At 43.3% G+C, this 23,370-nt stretch overlaps 1 protein-coding gene across 3 annotated transcripts in view; it reads left to right on the top strand.

Annotated features, from left to right (window-relative positions):
- LOC146775958 (uncharacterized) overlaps window positions 1–16,687 on the top strand; it is a 37,290-nt gene extending 20,603 nt beyond the window's left edge. For all 3 annotated transcript variants that reach the window (XM_085636917.1, XM_085636918.1, XM_085636919.1), the window contains exon 2: window positions 13,506–16,687. In XM_085636917.1, coding sequence (XP_085493043.1) covers window positions 13,509–16,022 — 2,514 coding nt within the window. In that variant the 5' untranslated portion in view covers window positions 13,506–13,508 and the 3' untranslated portion in view covers window positions 16,023–16,687. The remainder of the gene's footprint in view (window positions 1–13,505) is intronic.
- The last annotated feature ends 6,683 nt before the right edge of the window (window positions 16,688–23,370 follow it).

The following is a 23,370-nucleotide window of genomic DNA, read 5'->3' as shown; positions in this document are numbered from 1 at the left end:
GCACTGCTCATGCAGTTTGCAATTGTAGGACTGCTGTCAACTGTTTACTTGGGTCACTCAGAGTGGCACAATTCGTGCTTCAGGAGCTGGTGACCCCCTTTAATTCCCATGCCCGGAGTACCACTGGTAAAAAGCACACAATTGATGGACGAAATGCAGAACAAATCAAAACATTCACCCCCAGTCAAGAGATCTGGGTTAAATCCATCATTCTTTTGCTCACCATGCCACCCCAGTTTAGACTTGGCCATATTCAAATCAGTCTTGACCCTGTGCCTCATGGTCCAGCCCGAACTGCCAAGCCAGGTCCTCCCTGGACTGGAAACAAGCATCCTAGGACCGGTTTCGGGGTTTCACCCCTCTTCAGCCAGGATAGCTTGATTCCAGTTGCATGGAGAGCATGGGACCCACGTCTGGGCATACCTGTCCCACTCGGGGTGACAAATGCAAAAAACAACAGTTGATGGACAGAATGCAGAACAATGTCATACATTCACCCCAGTACAGAGATCTGGGCCTAAATCCATCGTTTTTTTTGCTCACCATGCCATTCCAGTTTGAACCCAGCCATATGCAAATCAGTCTTGACCCTGTGCCTCATGGGTATAGTCCAGCCCGAACTGCCAAGCCAGGTCCTCCCTGGACTGGAAACAAGCATCCTAGGACCGGTTTGGGGGTTTCACCCCTCTTCAGCTAGGATAGTGACACAGTGAGCCCAGGACCCACGTCTGGGCATACCTGGCGCACTTAGGGCGAGAAAGCAAAAGACACATAATTGATGGACGGAAAGCAGAACAAATCAAAACATTCACCCACAGTCCAGAGATCTGGGTTAAATCCATCATTCTTTTGCTCACCATGCCACCCCAGTGTAGACCTGGCCATATGCAAATCAGTCTTGACCCTGTGCCTCATGGGAACAGTCCAGGCCTAGCAGTTTGTGCTGGACTGTTCCCATTGGGTGCAGGGTCAAGACTGATTTGCATATGGCTGGGTGCAAACTGGAATGGCATGGTGAGCAAAAAAACAATGGATTTAGATCCAGATCCCTACTGGGGTGAATGTACGACATTGTTCTGCATTCTGTCTATCAATTGTTGTTTTTGCTGAATACCACTGGTGCCATTTACCAGGAACTTATAAGGGGGTTAAAGTCCTTGCCAGCTGGGGTTGCCAATTCACATACATCTGGTAGCTGTTCATAAGCATGAGTAGACATTTGCTACACATACCTGCATTCCTTGCTTGTATGAAAGACGTGGTCAGGAGCAAGCCTGAAGCACCAAGAGTAATGGCAAATCCCGCCTTGCTCAATTTGTGAATGTGTTGTGGGATTTCTATGTTCACAGCATGTCTTAAAACACATTTCAGAATGAGTGCAGAGGAGAGAAGACCGCTGTGGTGTTATAAGGCAGGAAGTTGCACCTTGGCTCTTCTGTTTGATGTTGCAAATGTTCACGTGATTTTCAGAGAAAAGGGGCAACGTTGGAGGAAAACTCTTTGAGTGAAGCATAGAAGATCAAGGAGTGGGTTAAATGTCCTCCTTCTGGAGAGAAGAGGCGTTTACGCCTGTTGGTTTGGAAGCATGATTTGTTCCTGAAAATGTTAGACTTTTGATTGGATCATATGAAAGATGTGTATCCTTAAGCTTACCGTAGGCACATAGTATGGTTGCATGTCAGTCTTTTTAGTTTGTCTACCATGGCCTTTGCTGGTGTTCAGGTCTTGTGATCACCATAGTGCACATGATTGTTGTTTCACAGACGTCAGTTTCAAGGCCACAGGATTTACAGGCCGAATACTATTTGTTTTCGAGGGTTCTCTGAGACCCTCTGGTTTATTAGAGGATAGTTGGTCAGAAAGGGTTGGCGATAAACTGTCCAAACTTATGTCACTCCCATGTCTTCGCTGGGCGTTTATTGGCTTGGGCTGATCTCCTTACATAAAGGAAATTGATAAAGCTTTGAAGTGTGAGGCAAGAAGATCCGGCCAGCCGGAGGGAGCCGGGGATTCCATTTCAGGAGGGTTGACTAGAGCCATCAGACGCTTGGGGATGAGTAGGGAAAGGGAAACTTAGTTTGTTTATAAACGGCAAATAGACCTGTCAAAGCCGTTATCATTTTTTTAATCCTTTTTCCAGTTGATTGTGATATCTTTGTGGAAGATGTGGCATTCTGTCAGTGTTAATGGGAGCAGGGAACTGAGGTTCTATGAGGAGTAGTGTTTTAGTCAAGCGGACTATCGACTTTGTGGAAAACGTCCTTGTTTTACGTGGGCTACAGTTTAAGGGAAATGGAGGAGAGTTTGAAGGGTAAATGGGATGAAAAAAATGCTTGGTTGCAAATTAGGGCTAGTCCACCTCGGGTATTTGGCCCTGGCACTAGACCAGCGAATGCGAGTGCCTCATGATGAGGTAGCTCGCTGGGTTAATGTTCCGGTGCAGCCCCACATACATTAGGAATACTACAATAGCGCATACAAACCTTGATCGCCAGGGGGCTCTTCATAGAGGCTTTTGTGCTGAATTCGATAACCAGCAGATGTCCTCACAAAGGAGAGCGAATGAGTTGCCCTGGTAAACTACTCACCAGATGGGTCTCCTGGAGTAATGGGCCAGCGACCAAGGTGCAGGAATAGATAATGTCCGCGCTCGTTGCGGGGAGCACAAGCCGGACCGCCGTCCAACCGTGGTCTGAGAGGGCCCGGAGTTCTGCCCAATTCCCATCTCCGGCTGAGACACTCTGAAGCTGTCCATTTTAGGTGAAAATGTAATGAACAAACCGAAAAGAACCAGTTGTTCCAACACCTCGTGTATAACAAAAAACCTTGACATTGTGGCACCCGAACAGTACTTGAGCAAGACTTGCTGGCAAATACAAAACAAATGTACCCACCATAGAGTGCATATTGTAGCAGCACATTAGTGCCCTTTCCAGCAGAGGCCACATGTGCTTCCATTAGAGGCCCCCATCTATCACACCGCCTTTGTGGTTTTAAAATGGACCCGGGCAAAACTCATTCACTGGCTAGAAAGACAAGACAACCATTAGTGTATTAATAAATGTGTAAAGTGGACCAGCATGGAGAGAAGCAGCTAATCGCAATTAGGTACATTTTAGAAAATATTACAACTTTTTGTCTGTGTGGTTTCAGTGGTTGATTAAATGATACTTGTGTTCTCTAAAGGAAATTTCCTCTATTTTGCGCTTAATAATCTGTCAAAGTAAATTAGCTTGTAGGTTCTGCTGTTGCTTACATTCAGTTTAAAGGTACGGATTTCTCGTAGCTGAGTAGATGGAGAGCGGAGTCAGTCTGAGGGGTTTCGATCCCCAGACCTTCAGGACACTGACATTTCTGCATCAGGCCTATTAATCCACTAAATGTCTCTACCAGCATCCACAATCTAGAATGGAAGTCTTCAAAAGGAGCAGTGCCCGAAAAAAATACATTAGTACTGGCCAACATCTGATGCAGTCAGAGGCTGTGATGCCACAGCAGCAGTGAATCATATCATTTTACAACAAAGAAGCACGATAAATAAAGTGTGGGGTTTTCAAAAGTTTGAAATACGGATTTTGATATTCAATTACTTCATCAGACAGGCCGTGACCTGTGTCATAAATAAAAATAAAAAAATGTTAATGCAAATTAGAAATGAACTGTGGAAAAAACGATGACACCAGACAAGGACCACCAGTCCAGTCCGCTCTGTATATATTTCTCCTTATTGAAATGCAACACCTCTAGCCATTTCCATTCTTAAGCACCACCATTGTTCATTATATCTTTACCAAGTCTTTTGAATTCATCTGCTGGTTTTGGTGCTGCCATCCCTGCTCAGATGTGTTTCTTCCAGTAACGTCTGCTTATGTGAAAATACAATTTGAATCCAAAAAGCTTGCTCTTATTGGGCAGTATCATCGCTGCTCCCCTCCCGTTGAATGAGTTGCCTCTCACCCCACCCGCTGTAAGGAAAAAATAGCACTTTGATGTGGTTGGTTTCATGGGTAATAATCCCCATGCGTCTCGGCAGCCACGCTACTCTGCAACATGGCTAAAAGACATTGGCAACGCCAGTAGCTATCACATAGGTGAGATCTATTGTCTCTTACAATGCTGGTGTTTTTTTTTTCTGCAAATCGTGATGTGAGGGGGGGGGGCTGTCTAGAGGCCTAGGGTTCCAATTCTCAGCCGCCCATGTTACCTAGAATGGCCTCTTCAACCCCTTCATTAGCAATATCACGACATGGCCTTCACTAAGCTAATCATCAGTCATTTGGTTGAAGCATTTCAGTCCTGAGCCCACTGTGCTGTTCACCAGCCTTCCCACACTGCCCCTCGATGAGCACCACACCCTGTGTGTTGAGTTTGCAAATCTTTGTTCGCGTCTTCATCCACATCTAGAGAATAGCTTGGGGGACCCACCATTCCCAGCACAACGAAGCAGGATTTGTGCCACAATTGGCGCCGTCCATCACAAATTTTTGTAAAATGTGATGGGTCTGTCATTAGAAAGTGCTTGAAGAGGGATGTGGGAAAAAATCTAATAAACCGCTTCCGAGTAAAGCGGTATGTGGGAGAAAATCTAATAAACCGCTTCCGAGTAAAGAGGGATGTGGGAGCACCGAAAATGAGGACTTTCTATAGCTAATGCCTTTTCACTTAACCAGTTCTGTGGGGTATTTTGGATACAATGAAATCTTACTTCTGCTTCTTATTTTGAGGAAACTCCCATTTGTAGGGGCAGGGGAATTAATTGGCAATAGTAGATCAAATTATGTGGCAGGATAAGGCCTACTATGTGGTTAAAAAAATACAATGTATGTAGCGTGCTCCACAGTTGTAGGTGAATTATGCAGCAACTTCAGTCGCGTTATCATACAGCTGATTTGATTCTTCACACACATTGGTAATAAAAGAATAACCTAGCTCCTAGAAACTCACATAGGTTTGTTAATAAATACAACTACACATTCAACGAACCCTATTTAAATAGCATTGCCCCTACATTGAAAATGTTGTCTAGAATAAAAGTAGGGGAACAACAGTTTATTAACACTTCCCTTTCTACTGCTCAAAGTAAAATGTAGTGCTCTAGATTTATCAAGGAAGTTGCAGCCCAAAGGGCATTCAGTGCTAATCAGAGGATTAGACAAGCACGAAGAAGAGAAAGGAACCATCAAATTGACAAATGTTTGGCAAATAACCAAGCTTCTAAAAGTTAGCTGAATTGTAAGTGAGAAGGTTCAGGCATTATGGAGAATGGTAGAACATTCCATGTCTTTGTTGTGCACACGCAGAACATTCTTCCACCAGACCTTGCTTTCTTCAACTTTGGTACTTTATAAACCTGGGTTGGCGTTAGATGGTCTGAGATATTTGATGGGACATATGTGTCATATTTTGATTGTAGAAAGATGGGGCCTAGGTCGAGAACCACATTGTGTCAAATACATAAGCACGAAAACTAGACCGGTTTGCTGCTGGTAGCCAGTAAATATTGTATGTTATGTGCAGGGATACTAATTCACTGCCCTTAAGACGTAGTCTTGCTGTGCAATTCTGCATCACCTGTAAATTTCTGATTAAATATCCAAGAAACGCCATATACAAACACATTCTCAAAGTCTAAGTGGAAAGTGATGACTCTACGCACTATAGTTTTCCTACAGGCCTTTGGCAGGATTGGTAACATGTTTTTATAGAATTATCAACACTATGATGCAGGACAAAGTCAATGTATTGATTTGTGATTTCAACATCAGTTTGTTGTCAATTATGAAGCCTAGGGTCTGAGCTTCATGGACCGGAGGGTCACGGAAAGAAACCGGCTACCAGTCCTCGGTCAGTATTGTTTGAATTGCCAAACCCTAAGCACCTCCCTTCATATCAGTATGTAACACTGGGGTACCCTGCACTTCACCTTTTTTGGCAGTGGACTCAGTAAGACCGCTTTGGTTCCATCTTGAAAGAGTCACTTAACCTTTCCAGGATGCTACCTGCACCCCCATACCAATCACTGTTTTTCTTGCAATTTTCACCATATTTATGTAACAGACTTTTCACTCGCTGTCAATCAATTGCGAAAGTCTTACCATTGGTAAGAGAACGTATTGCAATCCATGCAAACCACATTGTTCTTGGTTCCCTCTGGATATCTAGTTTTCGGAAAAGCCCACGGTTGCTAGGGTTCCATGGGTGTCGGGAGACTTCTTTAGTCTGAATATTGCAGCCATCTACCGCGGGCAGTAATTGGAATTTGTTTTTAGGCACAGTTTTAGGTATTGCAGTCTATGCCAACACATTGACTGCTTCAGATGACTGTAGAAGTATTGTTTTAGTATTCCTCGTTAAAATGATTCTTTCACTTCTCTTTTATAGCTTTATTAAGTGATTCCAACTAAACACTGTGAATAGAATAATCTTTACAGTGTAAAAAAAATGTTATTAAAAATAAATATGATAAGATGGATTTGAAGGAGCTGGAATTGGGCATAGAAAAGGTCAAGTTTTGCCAGGGAATACTACCAAAAGGAGTTGGCGTTTGAGATCAATGTGAAAAGAGATGGAAATATGAGAGAACGCAAAAATGCATGGAGATCGTTCCAGGTATTAGGCCAAGTAGCAAGAATGGTTGTATGTAATAAAGTAGACTTTTAAAATGTTGACTACATTAAGGTTGAGTTGAAAATTTTGAGGTCATAATGTTGTGTTCTTCATTGTGTATGACTAGCGGTCTGTGCAGGTAACGGCGGTGGGGCCACGTTTTGGGGGGGTTCGAGGGACGATGCGGAGTGAAAAATAATTTATTTAATTTTCTCTCTGCATCATCTCTCGAAATCCCCCCCCCCGACCTGACCATCCCACTGTCGTTACCTGCACGGACTGCGGCTGGGTATGACAATCCCCAAAATGTAAGTCATTGTTATTGTACCCACTGTACTCTAATAACCCCTTATTATATCTTAATGTTTTCCAAACCCTGAACTATTTTTTAATGTTAGTCTTCCGTGAACCCTAGAAAACTCTTGCTACCCTTCTCTCAATCCCAAAAATCCCTAACTAACCCTTAACGCTGTTAATCCCTGAAACTTCCAACCCATCACTACCCATTAAGGCTAAGGGAAATGGATTGGAGCGGGACAAGACAGTCCAGATGGAGGTCTAAGAATGGAGCAGTCAAGGTCCTGGTGGGAGACGAAGATCCGGATGAGAGTGCTTGTGGCATGGGAGGTGATGAGAGATCTATTTTGTGGAGGTTATAGAACTGTAAGCCGCAGGCATGGGAGCCAGCTGAGAGTTGAACCGAGAAAGAAAGCAGGTTCAAAGATGACAACATGGGTGATGTAAAAAGAAGAAATTGGTTCCTGTTTTGGAAGTGACAGGATGTAGTCATTTACAACTTAACCTGTGGAATGAGGTAACTGCATTATTTTATTTTGAGTTTTTACGTAGGACATGCATCTCACGGGAAGGAGGTAGGAGAGTCGGGGGTCATTGTGGCACACATACATTCGCTTAACCTGTAGGCAGTTGCAAGGCATAGGTTGGGTTGAAGTGTTCTGGGCAGTCTGCAAACCATAATAAGTTATAATTTTTTTCTGCCGAAACACAAATGCGCATAGGAAGCCACCATTGTGTATCCTCTCTTATACCATGAGCCAATTCAATGATTTAAAGTGCAGGGGTGACGTAGTCTGTGCGTTTCGTGTCAAAGGTGATGCAGGCTGTGCTGTTATGGACCCTTCAGAGTTTTCTCATGCTCTTTGCCCAGAGCCCTGCATGTGTTGTTTTTCAGTAAGGGCATCTGGTAGATCATCTCCAGAACAAGACCCTGGGTAGTCTTGTAGCACATATAAAGGAGAAAGACAGATCAAGTTTGCAGCACAAACCTTTTTTTGTGTAGGACCGATTTCTTATTTTCCAGCAGATTTTAGACATTTTGTAAGTATTTTAGACACAGTAAAAATAACTTGTGATCGTGTATTGTCGTTTGAATACCAATGAGAAAGCGTGCCCCAGCATTTTTCCAACATATAGAAATTCATATGATCAAATCAACCCGACATAATTTCATGTTGGAGAAATGACGAAATACCTTTTCCTCAAAAATAATTTGTTTTTGTGGAAAAGGTGTACGTTGTCGAGACAGAAGTGTACCTGGAAGGGTGCAGCAAATGGAGGAGAAACGCAGACTGTGGTAGGGAGAGCACTAAAAGTGAAATAAAAATGTGTCAAAGACTCGTGGGTACAAGACGTCTGGACATTAAAGATAGGGAAGGGGAGATGAACTACTGAGTGCCAGAATGGACATGTATCTGGGCAATGCCAGGCGGTGCAGAAGAAGTCGCAACCCTCCGCTTCATTTGAGACTGCTGATGATAAGGACCTCCCCATTTGTACTAATCGATTCAGGCTTATTAATAGCAATGAAAACATTTAAGCTGAATCAATCGGAGGTGGGCTGAGATTGTGAGTTCGTGAGGGGCCATCTTGTCCTCTACACATCCCTCTTTTTCTAGTGTCCCTACAACTTCCTCCCACGGAGTTCCACCCCTCGTCATTCTTCTTAAGCCAGATAAGCAGAGACCCTGACGCTGCGATGGATGAAAATATGTATAACCAATCCGGATTGATGTTCATTCACCCTTCACATACTATAGCTTCTGTGCCAGTTTCCAAGTCACTCATGCCGGAGAGTGCATCACAGATCATTTTCACCTATCCAGCCTTGGAAGATACCCGCGCAATATGGGCGCAGGATACAGAGGAACTCTGGATGCAATTCATTGTGCTATCAAAGCATATGAACTAGAACGAAAACCAGTTTATTTCTGTTGAATCAAGAAAGTGTGACATCCCGTAGAGCAGAAAGAGCCCTTTTGGGGTCTGTGGCGCAACTGGTGTACCCTGTGGCAGGAAGTCGATAAGGCTATTAGAACATTCCAGCCACTCGGGACAGAGTTTTCTAAATTAAACCAGAAAAAACAAAAATCAAGCAATGGAGTGTTCGAGGAGACGTCCAAAACCAACCTTTGTTACGTTCCTTTTGTTGGTAAGCAGCTCAGTTTTCTTCATTCCGGTGTTCCAATCCGTATTGCATTTTACTATCTGTTTATATAATTGAAACCTACATCGAACTAGATCACCTCCCTAGACCTTTAAATATGCTTAACAATTGTAAAGTATTGGAGAGGGTTAATTAGAGCAAACATGAGGTGTGCGGCTTTAAAATACAATTGAAGAGTGTTCGCTTTGACTGGTGCATGTGACCATTTGTCAAACTGTGACCTGAAACGTGAGCTTCTATAGTCTTGGGTAGTGCCATTATGAACTTGGCATGTGCGAGAAGATACTTAACTATTAACCCGTTTATCTACCCCATACCTTACAACCTCTAGAGACAGTTGTACTAAGAACTGGTTCATAATCCATGACATTTGTCTCCGTTTTTAAGCAAACCGGCTGTTGTCTTATTGCTGCTGCTGCCCTGCCTCCGGAGAGGCGTAAGCGGAAAGGCATACATATATGCCCTTTATAGTTACCCTTTTACTTTCCCGTTCCTTCCTCCCAGGTCCGCCAAGGGCGACCTTACTCTCCTGTTTCTTTATGGTTTCCATGTGTAGGACTGGTCAGATAGCGGCTCTTTGTATTCAGGTTTTTGTTGAGGGTTGTGAAGTGTGTTTTTACATTCAAAGGTTTCGGAAGTCCCTGGTCCTCAAACACTTTTAGATGCTGACTCTGTAGCCACAGGGAGGCTAGAATATCAACTGTTACCCGCTTCCTTCAACCAACAAATGTAAGTTGCGTTTTCTTATCATCCATTGGCTCCACCCCATCATCCATTGGCTCCACCCCATCATCCATTGGCTCCACCCACATACTCCATTGGCTCCACCCACATCGACAAATGGCACTGCTGAAAGCCAGATGTAATCTCCAATCTGAATTTCAGTGAGTGAGCCTTCCTCAAGTAAGATTTTGATAAGTCATTATGGATGAAAAAATGAGCAAAGAAGAAATTCAGGGACGGAGAGAGAAAGGAAGTGAACCATGTGTGTGGTGGATGAATAGAAAGAGGAGGACTGCTTCTAAAGTATTGTAGATAGATATTTAAAAGCGCAATGGTGGATCCGCCATTAAGGCGGAGGAGCATCGCCCCACCTGCTGCGAGCGCAGCAGGTAGACACAGAATAATAAAGTGCTCATTACCATTGTTTTATTCTGTGTGTTGCCGGCCACGCTAGTGCAAGCAGGATGGTGGGGGCAGGGCAGACCGCTTCCTGCGTATTGCAGGATGACTGCTTCAAGTGCTCCGTGCGCATGATAGATTGACCGTCTGTCTACAGCCAGTCCATCTGTCATGCGCACTTTAGAGCCTGCAATGCCAGTGCTGTAAAACAGCCGAGGGATTGCAGGCACAGACCCCAGCCTCAAAATAAGCACTGGGTTAGCATGCTTCAACCAAAGGACTGGTTGGACTCGCATGTAGGAAGTAAACCATCTTCCTTTTTTGCTCGGCGTCGGGAGAGGAGAAAGGCAACATATCGGTGAGTTTTGCAGCATGCTGCGTCCACCAATTTTTAAACTTGCTAGCTGTCCCGGTAAAAGCGCCCTTTCAGTACATTCTAAGATCTATTTAAACTAATGTGTGTAGTGTAGTTATTGATGGTAAGCATAGTTCAAGTCGTAATTTGGTTGCGGCAGTCGAGTAACGTAGGTTCAATAAAGATCTTAGTTCCACTATATACATTCTGTTTATACCATTTAATTGTTTTGTCTTGATGGATATTAAAAGCATATCGAAGGAATGGTATTCGTTTTGAAGTCATTAAATTGATATTGACTGATGGCCCGACCTCCGTAGATATTGGATTTTGTGGTTATGTATGCATTCCTCTCTTTATTTGTAATATTATCCGATCACGATTGTTTATTGTGTACTGTTTAACTTAAGTGCTCCTAAGTATTGACTTATTTTATGTGGTTGTCATCCGGTTTCCCCCTCAGGGACCTGCTGAAGGATACCATTTTAGTTTTCTCATAGTTGATGTTTCATCTTTCTTCCCAGTGAAATCCATTTCGTTAGGTAACTGGCGTTGCAGCCCCTATGGTGTTAGCGAGAGTATAATTAATAATCGTGTTGGAATGAGCCTAGAAAATTAATGGGTTTGTTTCCTATGTACATGTAGGTTTTGACGTCCACATGGATAAAAAAAAAACATGATTTTGTGCAGGCTTTTGCAATGATTTAACTGAACACAATTCAGCCTGCACATGGTCTCTTGGTGGCAAGCACAAGTGAAAAATACCATATACAGCACACAACACTCTTATAGGAGACTGCCCAATCCTACAGGGAAGGGGTGGATAGACCCTCCTCTCTCCAAGGCAACGGGTGAAGAGGCCTGTCCCTCAACACTTTAATGTGCTACAAACAACCATTAGCGGTCATGTTGTATATTAGACTAATGGATTTGTCCAAAATTCCACACATCCAGGAAAGTAACACCTTTATTTCCACAAACTATGCTGCTTCTCTTTCTGAAAAATTATAGGATCAAATTATAGGATCATGAGGCCGAGGAAGGGTTTGCATTTCCCCAAGGTGGCAGAACAATAAAAGCGTGAAGTTGAGGCCTCGTGTACCCTCTGTTGATGAGCAATTACATGCTATATACCTAAGAGGAAAAGGCAAAATTGTTGCGTTTTCAAAAACTTGTGTTGGAAACGTGCCATTTGAAGACATAGAGTGTAGATAATAAAATGTCAAGCTGGTATTGTGGACACAATCAGTGTATGATCAAAACATTTCAAACTGTTTAGGGACAAAACATACATTCTCTATGTATTTAAACCTGAACTTTACATATTAATACTGACTGAGTTACTTGTATTGCTGATTTAATGACATTAATGCAGTGTTGCCAGAAGGCATTTATTTGCCGCTATGGTAGACGCACTTTATTCTCTATTTTGATATATTTTTAATAAATTATTGGCAATATATCTACCTGTTTAAAGTCCAGAGCCCATAAGAGTCCGTAAGAAATGGAATAAATATAATAGTCCCTCATATATTACAATGTAAGCACTCTATAACAGTCAAATGACACACCAAACTACCAAAAGCATCATATCACAGGGTATAACTGGAAACGGGGGTTTGGGCAGCTGCTCCGTCATGCCAAACCTAAAAAGAACTAAAATGAAAAAGTCAAAAGTCAACTCATGTTTGTTTAGGGAATTTGGTAAACTTATTTCTGAAGAGGTACGATGGAACCCCTAATCCTCAAATTCTTCTGCCTGTATTGGGGTTCATGAGTTATTTTGGAGACAAGCCTGGTGAAACTGTTTGTGATAACCCCTTTTTATCAAGTTGGTTTTATTGTGGTTTTCACCAAGAATGGCATTATCTCTAAGCTGAACAAACCCAAACCGACGAAAGACATTCCCCATGCTGAATAACCCAAAACGATTAAAGTAATTCTTGGTGAAAAAAATAGTTGAGCATTTTTGTTTTTGCCTTATTTGTTTTCGCCTCTTAGTAGTTTTTTCTTTTATATATTTCAGACTGTAATCTCAGAGGCCCCTCCACAGTTCCTATATTTTTTGACTTTTTATATTTGTTTTAACTTTTAGTTCCCCCGCCTATCATCCTCTTCTCTCGTTGTTTTGCCTGCTTTAAGCTCCCCTTCACTAGTTTTGAAAAGGCTAGTATTAAAAATGTGGCATTTGGGGACCTAATGCATATACATTGATAACATGTTGAGCGGCTATTGTGGACACAATCCGTGTCAGAAAATGACAAGCCCATGTTTGGGAAAAAAATGTACATCTCCATGCCATGACTCTTGAAAACCTCAATTGTTTTTCACCCTTGGTCCCAATTCTGCCCCAGCCTCTTCTGGGGAAAAAAATCATAGATCATAACAACCAGGATATATATCACCAGAGACCATTTTTCATTGTATAGTTAAGGCTACATAAAAAATTTAGTGAAGCACATCAACCCATTAATAATCTCCATCTTACTGACAACGCCAAGGAGGGATTCTCTATTACAGACCTTCTTCTCCCCAACAGTTTTTTTTTTTGTGGAGTTTTATATATTGAAATTGCTAAGTGCCTAATTATCAGTCACAGTGGTCGCCACTTTTCTCCCCAGTAAGGGGGGGGCATGGCAATTTTTTTTTATTGGATATCTGGACATCTTATCCTGACTTATGACCATCAATGAAAATAGAATCTAGAACATCGTAATCGTATTGTAGGCTTTCAGTTGATGACATCCTGAGTCCTATCGACGTACAATGTTTTATGTTGCCTTTTTTTCCTGATGCCAGATAATGCATAGTAGGTGGATCTAGAATAGTCTTGCGCCACAAAACTGTTTAGTGGTAACTTTTACATTTGAGTGAAGATTACTAGCACAATCTGTTTTTGATATGAAAAAATACATTTTGTGAACCAAAAAGGCTAACCAGTTTCTTTTTATTTCGCAGAAAATGGGAGGCAAACTAAGTAAGAAGAAAAAGGGGTGCTATGGGGATCATACAGACGAAGCTGCTGACGAACCTTCTGATGAACCTTCTGAAACTCCGGTTGACCAAAAAGATGAAGAAACAAATGCAAAGCAAGAACTGAATAGTGACAACACATTGAAAGGGGAGCAGCCAGCCAGCAATGGATTACAGAGTGAAGAAAAATCTAAAAATGAGTTGCAAGTAGGGGAAACGGTTAACCATGTAAAAGAAGAAGCGGAAGCCAGCAACGATCAAACAAAAGACGGTCAAATATCCCCAAACAGCGAAGATGTCAAACTAGCACAAACCAAGGGTGCAACAAGTGAAACTAAAAATGTAAATGGTGAGGGAACACACTCTGAGCCTGAGGTTGGCTCCACTGTCTCAGCAGAATCTAAACCTGAAGAAACAAAATCTGCAATTGTAGAAAAAAAAGATTCCGCGATCTGTCCAAATAATACATCAGAAAATGAGGCCAAAGAGGCTCCTGCAACTATTCAAAGTACAGATGGTGCTAATGAAAACCCTACCGAATGTACAGCAGACAGTAACAAAAATGTAAATGGTGCAGATGAACCAGCGAGTTCCATTTCCTCTGAAAATACCTGCAGTGCACAATCTGTAAAGGAAAAAGACTCTATTTGCTTAAACACTGTGAAACCCTCAGAGAATAGTGCATGTTCTAACCCCCCTACAGATGTTGTTTGCCAAGATACCTCTCCCAGTGCATTGCAAGAATCGCCAAACACGAAAAATGGTACTGAAGGTAGCAGAATTGATGGTGGACTGTTGAAAAGCAGTGATGAGGTGCATCAGGTCAGCTGTGGGGACACATTATCCAAACAGAGCTTGGTTGATAGCAGTACAATTGAAGCAGTGACAACAGCTATAAGTAATTCTGATAATATAATAAAGTCAACGGAGTCGCACAAGGATGAAAGCAACAACTGTGAGTTGCTTAACACAGCACAAGAAACGAAATCTGAATGTTTAAACACAGAAAATAGGTGTGGTGTGAAACAGGACAGTTGTAGTGCTGAAGGCGAAGATATCGGTGTAATTGCAGGAGAAGATGATTGCTCAGCTCAAAAACATCAGGATGCCCCAGAAGATCAAACCTCCACCTTGTCTGAAACTAAGCCAGACCACGACTCAGTCCCAAAACTGGAAGGCTCCGTTAGCTTAGAGGGCAGCATAGCTCCATCCAAAGTGGAACCCCAAGCAGAGACTAAAATTGTTGGTGAAGCTACAGAAGTAACTGTCATTGATGCAGAAAGTATAACGGCCCAGGCTGAGGTGACCTCCACAGCTGTGCAGAAGGCTTCTTTGGACCCAGTAGAAGTGGAACCAACAGCTGAGGCGCAGATTCCCGTGACACTTGTGCAATCAACTAGTGAGGTAGAACCCCCTCTCAGCCAAATGGAGGTGGAATCAACATCTGAGATGGAGACCTGTGTGACTCCAGTGGAGGAGGAATCCGCAACTGAACCAGAGGCATCAGGGGCTCCAGTGGAGGAGGCCTCCTTAGTGGATTCACCCTCTACGAAAGCACCAGCAGTAGATGTTTCCTCATCTGAGAAGGAGCCTTGCATAGCCCCAGGAAACGCAACATCTGAAGTGGAGTTTGAAGGCACTGTAGCAACGTTGGCTTCCTCCTCAGAAAGTAAGGTGGCCACAATGGAGGAGGCATCCCTAGGAAAAATAATAGTGGATGAAGTGGAGGTGTCTTCCGCTGCTGAAATAGAGAAAGATGAAATGGAGGTATCCTTAGATAAGTTGGAGGATTGTACGGCTCAGAAAGATCTGGTAGCTCCAGCTGAAGAGGGCTCAGCCCAGAAAGAGGCAGCATCACCAGAAGAAGAGGGAGCGGGTGCAGACCTAGAACAAGCAGCATCCCTCTGCAAAGTGGAAGAAAATGTGGCTCAAATGCACATAACTTCACAGGCTGAAATGGAGGACAGCGTTGTAAATGGAGAGGGGACCTCTGCACCAGAGATTGAGGTCTCTGTGACATCAGAACATATATCCTCTACGATGAATGCATCGCCAGTGGAGCTGGACTGTCCAGCAGCACCTGAGGTTTCTATAATGCCGATTGAGCATGAAGAACATGTGACTACTGAGGACGCACCTGACATTGCCAAGGTAGAAGCAGATGCCACACCAGTGGACTTGGCTTCATCCAACTCAGATCCATGCAAAGACTTGGCAGAGCCGATAACCATGAAGGATTCAGACACTTGCAATGCACAAGAAAACCAAGGAGAAGGGACACCATCGGGAGAGGAGCAAGAGACAACCGAGGAAAAATACCCAGAAGAGGCTGATTCAAAACTGAGTCCTGAAACTGTTCAGGAAATGGAAATTAAAATGGCGAACATAAAAGAAAATGAGGTACAAAACGCAGCCGATTTAAAAATTGAAGGTTCCTCCGAATGTGTGATCAGTGCTGAAGTGCCACAAAATTCCGAAGTGGTACTTAATGGCCATTCTTAAAACAGGTGGGACTCTGATAAAACAACATTGCGCTACCCGAGATACCACGTGAAAGAAAATCTAAATTCACAGTGACCGCTTCCAAAATTGTTCTTAATGGTGCCCTGAAAGTAATGATAAATTAAGAGGGCATAACACCAATAAAGGCAAAGCTGGAAAAACTAAGGAACATGGAAAGGCCACACGATCAACAGAACAGTTGGTGACTGCAACTAGACTGAAATAAACGATCCACCTACTAAAATAAAAGAAATTGAGGGACTACTTTCAACATAATAAAAAAATTAAAAAAATAAAAATTAAAAAAACTATCACGTAAAAATATCACGTTATGCTGGCAGAAAAACAAAACCTGTAAGAATGAACCATACACATCTTAATTCTGAAGCAACACTCGAACTGTTTTACAATTTCCTTTTAAGTAACATAAGATTGTTTTTTGTACCAATTCATTTTTCATGTTTTGAGAAGAGAGACAACCCAACCGGTGGGAATAGTCGTAAGAAGAGTAGATTTTCATACATCGATAAACTGGATGCTGTAAACCTAGCGATTTTAAGTACCTTACATCATTACATGTGTTTCAACTATCTACACATTTAGAACAACCGGCAGTTAATTATGAATATGACATGCTTGCAGAAATAAACATTGATTCAGCTTTATTATGCATTTTTCTGTTTCTCCCCCCCCTGAATCTTAAATACCTTATAAAAGAACTAGAATGATACTTGGGAGTGGGCACATATGCGTGCCCATTGGCGTGATCAAATATAGATGAAGGTGACAGAGGAAGTCAATAAGATGACGGAACTTGGGGGCAGGCTGTGAACAGACCCTTGCAAGTTAGGACTGCCTACTGGGAATGGCCTGGCAAAGACTGCACTGATGTGAGTGACTTGGTGGCAGTTGGAGTATAGGCACATAAAAGGAATGAGGTACTTGAAAGATTTTAGTTTAGATCGAAATTGGGTAGGACGTGAGGGTATCTACTTTGAAGTGGTAGGGTGTGTAGCGTGCAAATAAGTTTAATAATACACAGCTAAAATAAAGGCAAGTTTGTATTTCTTTCATTTACAAGTTGCTAGAATCCTAGAGTTTTTGATTCTGCTCAATGTAGCTGCAGGCTAGCAAAGAAATTGAGTACTTGTGGAAACATTGTCTCAGCCCCTGGAAGACATGCCCAAATAATTATATCCCTGCAGCAAACCTGGTCTTAGGGGTGATCTATCTTTTTTCCTCCTGTTTTCCTAATCCCCTCTAGCATTCTTGGAATACCAATTAAGAGGGGGCCATAATGTCTTCTGCATCTCAATCTATATTAACCCATTTGCACGGCCATGAGCCTTATTGATCCTGTACTAGCAATGCTGTGATCAATCCCCTTTCATGCTGGATCCCTTCCTTTTCTCGCAAGTGGTTTATTTAATTGCTCTACATCTGACCTTTGTCACCCCTAAAAAATGCAAACTACAAAAACGAAGACCTTTAGAGCCCACAGCAATTATTTGGACACAGGTGACCAGCACAGTAATTGGGACATATTCCCAGTGCTAAACCAGAGGGTGTCACCTGCGGGAGGTGAGCGAGGCAAAGTAATGCCCAGAAAATCTTTCTACTGTGAGTAGTGCACGGAGAGACCAGAGAACTTTGAGTTTTACACTGCAGGGATTGCTTTTGTGTAATAGGTGATTTTTAGGCACAGGTAGGGAGAGAAGTTAAAAGCCATGAACCGTGCTTGAGGAAATTATGGCGGTGCTTGATATTCCCAGTGTCAATATTCCATTTAAAAATGGTTTTCACTTAAAACATTAGAATAGTTGTCATTCAGGAATGGTGGGATGGGAGTGTTCTATCCTCCTATTTTTTTGCAGTCTCCTTTTACTCTAGGACTACTGCTGATTTTGAATTCTACAAGTTGAATTAATAAGTCTTTGCAAAAGAATGAAAACTATGAAATCCAGCGTGCATTTAGGCTAAATTAGGAGTGCCCTCCTTAACAGCGGCACTGGAGATAAGCATATCTCTGCTCCGAGCATTGGCTGCAATGCTCTAGGCTTGGTGAGGTGCAGGTACCTGAATGACCTCATGGTGCAGGCATTCAGACCTTTGACGCATCAGATGATCAGGGGCGGCTCTTCCGTTTGAGTGGTGGAGCATCGCCCCACAGGCCAGAGTTTAAAAATAAAATGGTAATAAAGTTTAGTAGCATTTTATTTTTCAGTAACGGACCCGTCCTGAATTGAGTGACAGGACGGCCGTGGTTAGTGCTGCCGAGTGGCAGTCGGGAGCTGTGTTCTTTAACCCCTTCGCTGCTGCGGACATTCCGCTGCAGCGCTGGGGGGGGCAGGGGGGCAGCGCGGCGGGCCTGTGCTCATGACGGAGCCGCTCCGTCATGAGCCACAGTTGAGCTGTGCTCATGACGGAACGGTTCCGTCATGACTCCGCCCATTTGCGTTGTCGCCCCGCACAGGCGGGGAAACAGCGCCGCGCAGGCGGAGCGGCCGCCGGCAGGATTGTCATGACGGAACCGTTCCGTCATGAGCACACGACAACCGTGGCTCATGACGGAACGGTTCCGTCATGAGCAGGGAAGGGGTTAAAATGTGCATGTCTCTTTGCCGGCCATCTTGGGACGGCCAGCCATACATGCGCATTTTAGAGTTCTCTAACCTAGCTGTCTTGGACAGCTGGGTTGGAGAAAGTGCAGGACTTCAGGGCTCTTTAGAACACTGAGAGAGCCCGCTCTAGCCAATCGTGGTGCTGCTCTCATGCTGTGATAGCAGCACCAGGATTGGTTAGTGCAGTTTCCTGGTCTCGCGTTGGAGCCACCCTGGAAGAGAGATGACTGGCGCAGGACGTCGCGCCTCAAGGTAAGTGTTAATTTATTTGCATCGAACTCCTTGCCCCACCACCCTCGGTACACGGCATCCGCCACTGCAGATGGTGTAAATACAGGGACCCATTTTTCAAGACCAAAGAACTAAAGAAACGGATGGCGCACACACACTGTCAACAAGAACTCTCTGCTCTTTACTCTGGGCTATTGAGGTCCAGATCCTGGCTAAAAGGATTTCCTCCACTGGTGCCTAAGATTACCATTCAAGTACTAACTGGACTTTAACACAACACTATCAGTTCAAATCACCTGCTAAGATCACACACAAAAATTCCTTACGGTTTTCAGGTAATTGCCTTGGAACACCCTTCTACCATCTATGCATAGCAGATGTAGTAATTATTCACCTGACTTCCAGAAAGTCCATACTATATACATTTTGTATCCAATGGTCTTCCAGCAGCAGGGAGGCCCCAACTGCAAGCTGAAAAGGCTAATGGATGCACTTTCACACCAATGGTCACATAAAGGCTACATCCTTTGCCCATAGTACTTTCCCTTCTCCAAGACCTGCAAGCACTGCTGTCTGCCTTCTGGTCCTCGGTTCAGTTACCAGCTTAAAGTCAAGAAGAATCTTTCCCCAACCACCATACAACCAGCACCTTGGAATACTTTAAGGTCCAAGACGGGTTACTAGAACTAAAGTCCTAGGTAATCCGTGCCGATTATACAGGATGTGCATTTTCTCATTAAAACAGCTGCATTCTCAAGAGTCGCTGCATTTATCACAGGCTAATCTTTGCTTAAATGACATTCAAGTAGTTCAAATGTGTGTCGACATAAAGCCAGGTAATTATGGGCCATGTGCCAACAGATGTGTGTGCGAAATTCCAAGTATCTAGCATCTTGGTTATGCTTCAGCTATTTTGCCTTCACCAAGGTGCCCACCATGACCCAGATAATTGTCGAGGCTGTATCAGACAGTTATTGTGATATTATTGGTAATGCTCCAAATGGTATTGCAGAGTAACTGAAATTGTACATTAAATAGCAAGACTACAAAAGTCGAGATTTGCGTGAAACAAATCTTGGCCATCTGTTTCTCCTCTACTGGGAAAACCAGGTGATACATTGTAAAACCTACTCATTCTGAGGTTTAAGCTGCAAGCTGGGATCATGATTAGTTAATCTTCAAGGAAGACAGTGACAAGCTATGTTTCAAAGCTTGCTTCTAAAGCCATATTTCGTCATCAGAGCTCCTACAATGCAGGAGTACACTACACTTCTCGCCTTAAGTGAATAAAGTCAACGATGCAACCATCCCTCTCCCTATTGGGTCGAAGCGTTAAGCATGTGTGATCTGCATCTCTGGGACAAATAGGTCAACCAGGAAGACGCAGCAGCCAGGCTGCTGAAATAATAAGTATAGAAATTAAGAAACCGATGGAAACCAGTAATCTCCATCCACTCGTACATAGTAACTATATTTCACTTGGAATCACTGAAGGGTACAAATGATCTCTTGCCAATGACTGCAACAGAGTCTAGAACACAGTATTTTCACTCTATTACAAACAAGCATTTGCAATGCAATCGGTCTCGCATTTGTTAAAGTTAGAGCTATTGGCAAGGTAAAAGTTATTTTATTTTACTTTTTTTGTTGTTGTAGAGGTGGAGAGTTTAAAAAAAAATGTTTTTATAAACCTTATGGTAAAGAAACTGTGTTGATAGACCTGAAGTGAACCAATATGAGAAATGCTGAATCAATGTGTGCATATGCAATCGAATTATGTGGTTAGTAATTATGTGGTATGAAGTGTTGTGGACTTATGTGTAGTGGTATTGCATGTCCTGGAGTAGCATAATTGAGTGGAATTATGTGGCATGATGTGGAAATCTGTGGTGTGGATTGGATATATGTGGTGTGTAGTGGAATTGTGTTGTGGACTTGAGTATTGTGTTGCATGGAATTGCGTGGCATAGAGTGAAATTATGTTGAGTGTAATTATTTTAAACGCACTGCTGACAGACTAATATTAAGTATTTCTTATGTGCCCGGTGTATCCTTTACCTGTGTGGATGACACACAGGTGTGTGTGTGCAGTAGCTCAAGTGGTCCTAATGAAAGCCTAGCCTGTCTTAGGCGTTATGGCTGAAACGTGTCGACCATTACTCACTGAATGATCACCACAGTCTGCAATTCTGTGACTGGTGGTGTACATGATTTTAATCCTGGTCATGCACGGTAGTGAAATATTTACAGCAATATTTCTTCTATTCGTTTGCCGTTCTTGAACTAGTTTTAACTACACTATTTTCAATTAACTGTTTGTCTACCAGCACTGCACCCCTCACTCATACTAGAAGCTCATCATTTGTGGATTTAGTTTATCCTCCAGTGCTTTTCAAAACATCCCTGAGCTCCTCCGTCTCAGAGAGGGGGGTTGTAGCCCTCAGAGGAACTAGGTTTTTCCTCTGGGAGGAGAATCCCAAATGATGAAGCATGTCACCTATGGTGAGTGAGGGATTACGTCCTACAAAGGGATTGCCCTTAGATATATTCTATTGGGCTTAGTCCGTTTCTATATTTCACTTCATCATTCAATCTTTTACATTTGTAGACCTCAGGGTTTCGTATTGTTTCTTGTTCTATACGTTGGGGAATAAACCCTGTGCGGTCTTTAAATTTTCCCTGAGACCCCCTGGCTTTGAACCGTTTGTGTGATTGAGTGTAATTATGTGGCATAGTGTGGAGTGTATTTATGTTGTTTTGCTATGTGGCATGGAGTAGATTTATGTGGAGTGTAATTATGTGGTATGGAGTGTAATTTTGTAGGTTGGAGTGGAAATATGTGTAGAGAAATTATGTGGAGTTAAATTGTGTTGCGGAGTGTAATGGAATTATGTTGCAGGGCAGAGTAATTTGTATTTTGTTTTTTGGGGAGTGAACAGCTGGGAAGACTACTTTGGTTCTGAATGTGCACTGATAGATTTTTAGGATTTTCTGCATGCAGGAGTATTCCTTGGATGTTAAACTGACTGCTGTTTTCAGGCAATCGTGATATAGGATTTTAATGGTCTGGCCAGAGATTTTATATCTGTGGTACCACCTGAATTGTGTAAGGCTTAGGGAGGAAGACAAATAGTTAAGCAGCAGAGAGGGACATGAGTTGGTGTAGGGTGGGGATGGCAGGGCAAATAAAGTTAAATAAAAGTTTCACGAAGTGACAACATCTTTTGTAACAAGGGTTGCTGTGCCTCTGTGTTAAATGGACCTGTCTCTTTAAGGCAATCATGATATTGGATTTTACTGGTCCTGGGAGAGATTCTGGTCTCTACAGCTGAGGTGTGTAATGCTTAGGGAGGAAGACAAATAGTTAAACACGTATGGACGGAAGGTGGTGGAAATGACAGCCTTTTTTTTTTTTAATTTTTTTATTAGAAACCGTTAGCACACAATAAAAGACAGACAAGGGCCTACAACCACCTGGGCCGGCCGCTATAGAGCCCGAGGGCCCGCAGTGTAACGCCACACATTCAAATGAACCAGAGGCAAAGCGCCCGGCAGTTCGTAAGCACATGTAACAGGCCGTGGCCATAGGCCAGGAGCAATTGAAAACAACAGTTTCATTTTTTATTAAATATAAAACACACTCAAGGCAATGAGAGTCCGAAATAGCAGCGTGCTCTTCCCAGGACGGGGAATAACATACAGTGTCCAAAGCAGTTCTTGTCCGGCAGCGGTAGAGGGGGGCAATGGGAAAACAAAGCATGGAACACACCTCACACCCTCCCGCAGAACGCGTGGCTAGGGGGTCAAAGCAATATCGACCTCTAATGGCAGAGGCGGGGTGCAGATACGTCCTCGATATAAATTCCACGGACCGCATACCCTAGTCCATTTCCCTGGCTTGCCTCTCGCCACATACACCGTCTTTTCCCTAAACATACACCAGTCCATATTCTCCTTCCATACCTTGATCGTGGGCGGCCTCGGGGAGCCCCATAACTGTGCAATGTTACGCTTAGCCACCATGTACCCCAAGGTCACCCACTGCGTCTGTGCCGCATTACAATCATTCGGTTCCCAGACATTCAACAAACACCTCCTAGCCTATGGCAACAGGGCAACGTGCGTGACCTCCTCCATTACGGTGTGGATACCGTTCCAGAATCGCACAACCTCCGAACATTCCCACAAGATATGAAGAAAAGTACCCGGCAGGCCACATCCACGCTTACACAGTCCATCCATCGAATAACCCATACGCAGCAAACTGGGCCCCGTAACATACACTCTATGAAGGATCTTCAGCTGTACAAACCGTAAGCGGGCCGGGATCGCCACCTCTTTCGGGGAGGCCACCGCCGATACCCAGTCCTCATCATCCAGTTCCAAGCCATCGCCCGTCCACGCCTCCCTCAGACGGAGCAGCAAGTCTGCACGATCATTAATGAGTTTCTTATAAATCAGGGAAATAGTGCTGTCGGGCACGTAGCCATCCAACA

Source organism: Triturus cristatus, chromosome 12 (genome assembly GCF_964204655.1).
Source record: "Triturus cristatus chromosome 12, aTriCri1.1, whole genome shotgun sequence".
Taxonomy (NCBI): Eukaryota; Metazoa; Chordata; class Amphibia; order Caudata; family Salamandridae; genus Triturus; species Triturus cristatus.
Note: the sequence above shows the minus strand (reverse complement) of the source record. Positions and strands in the feature narration are given on the sequence as shown.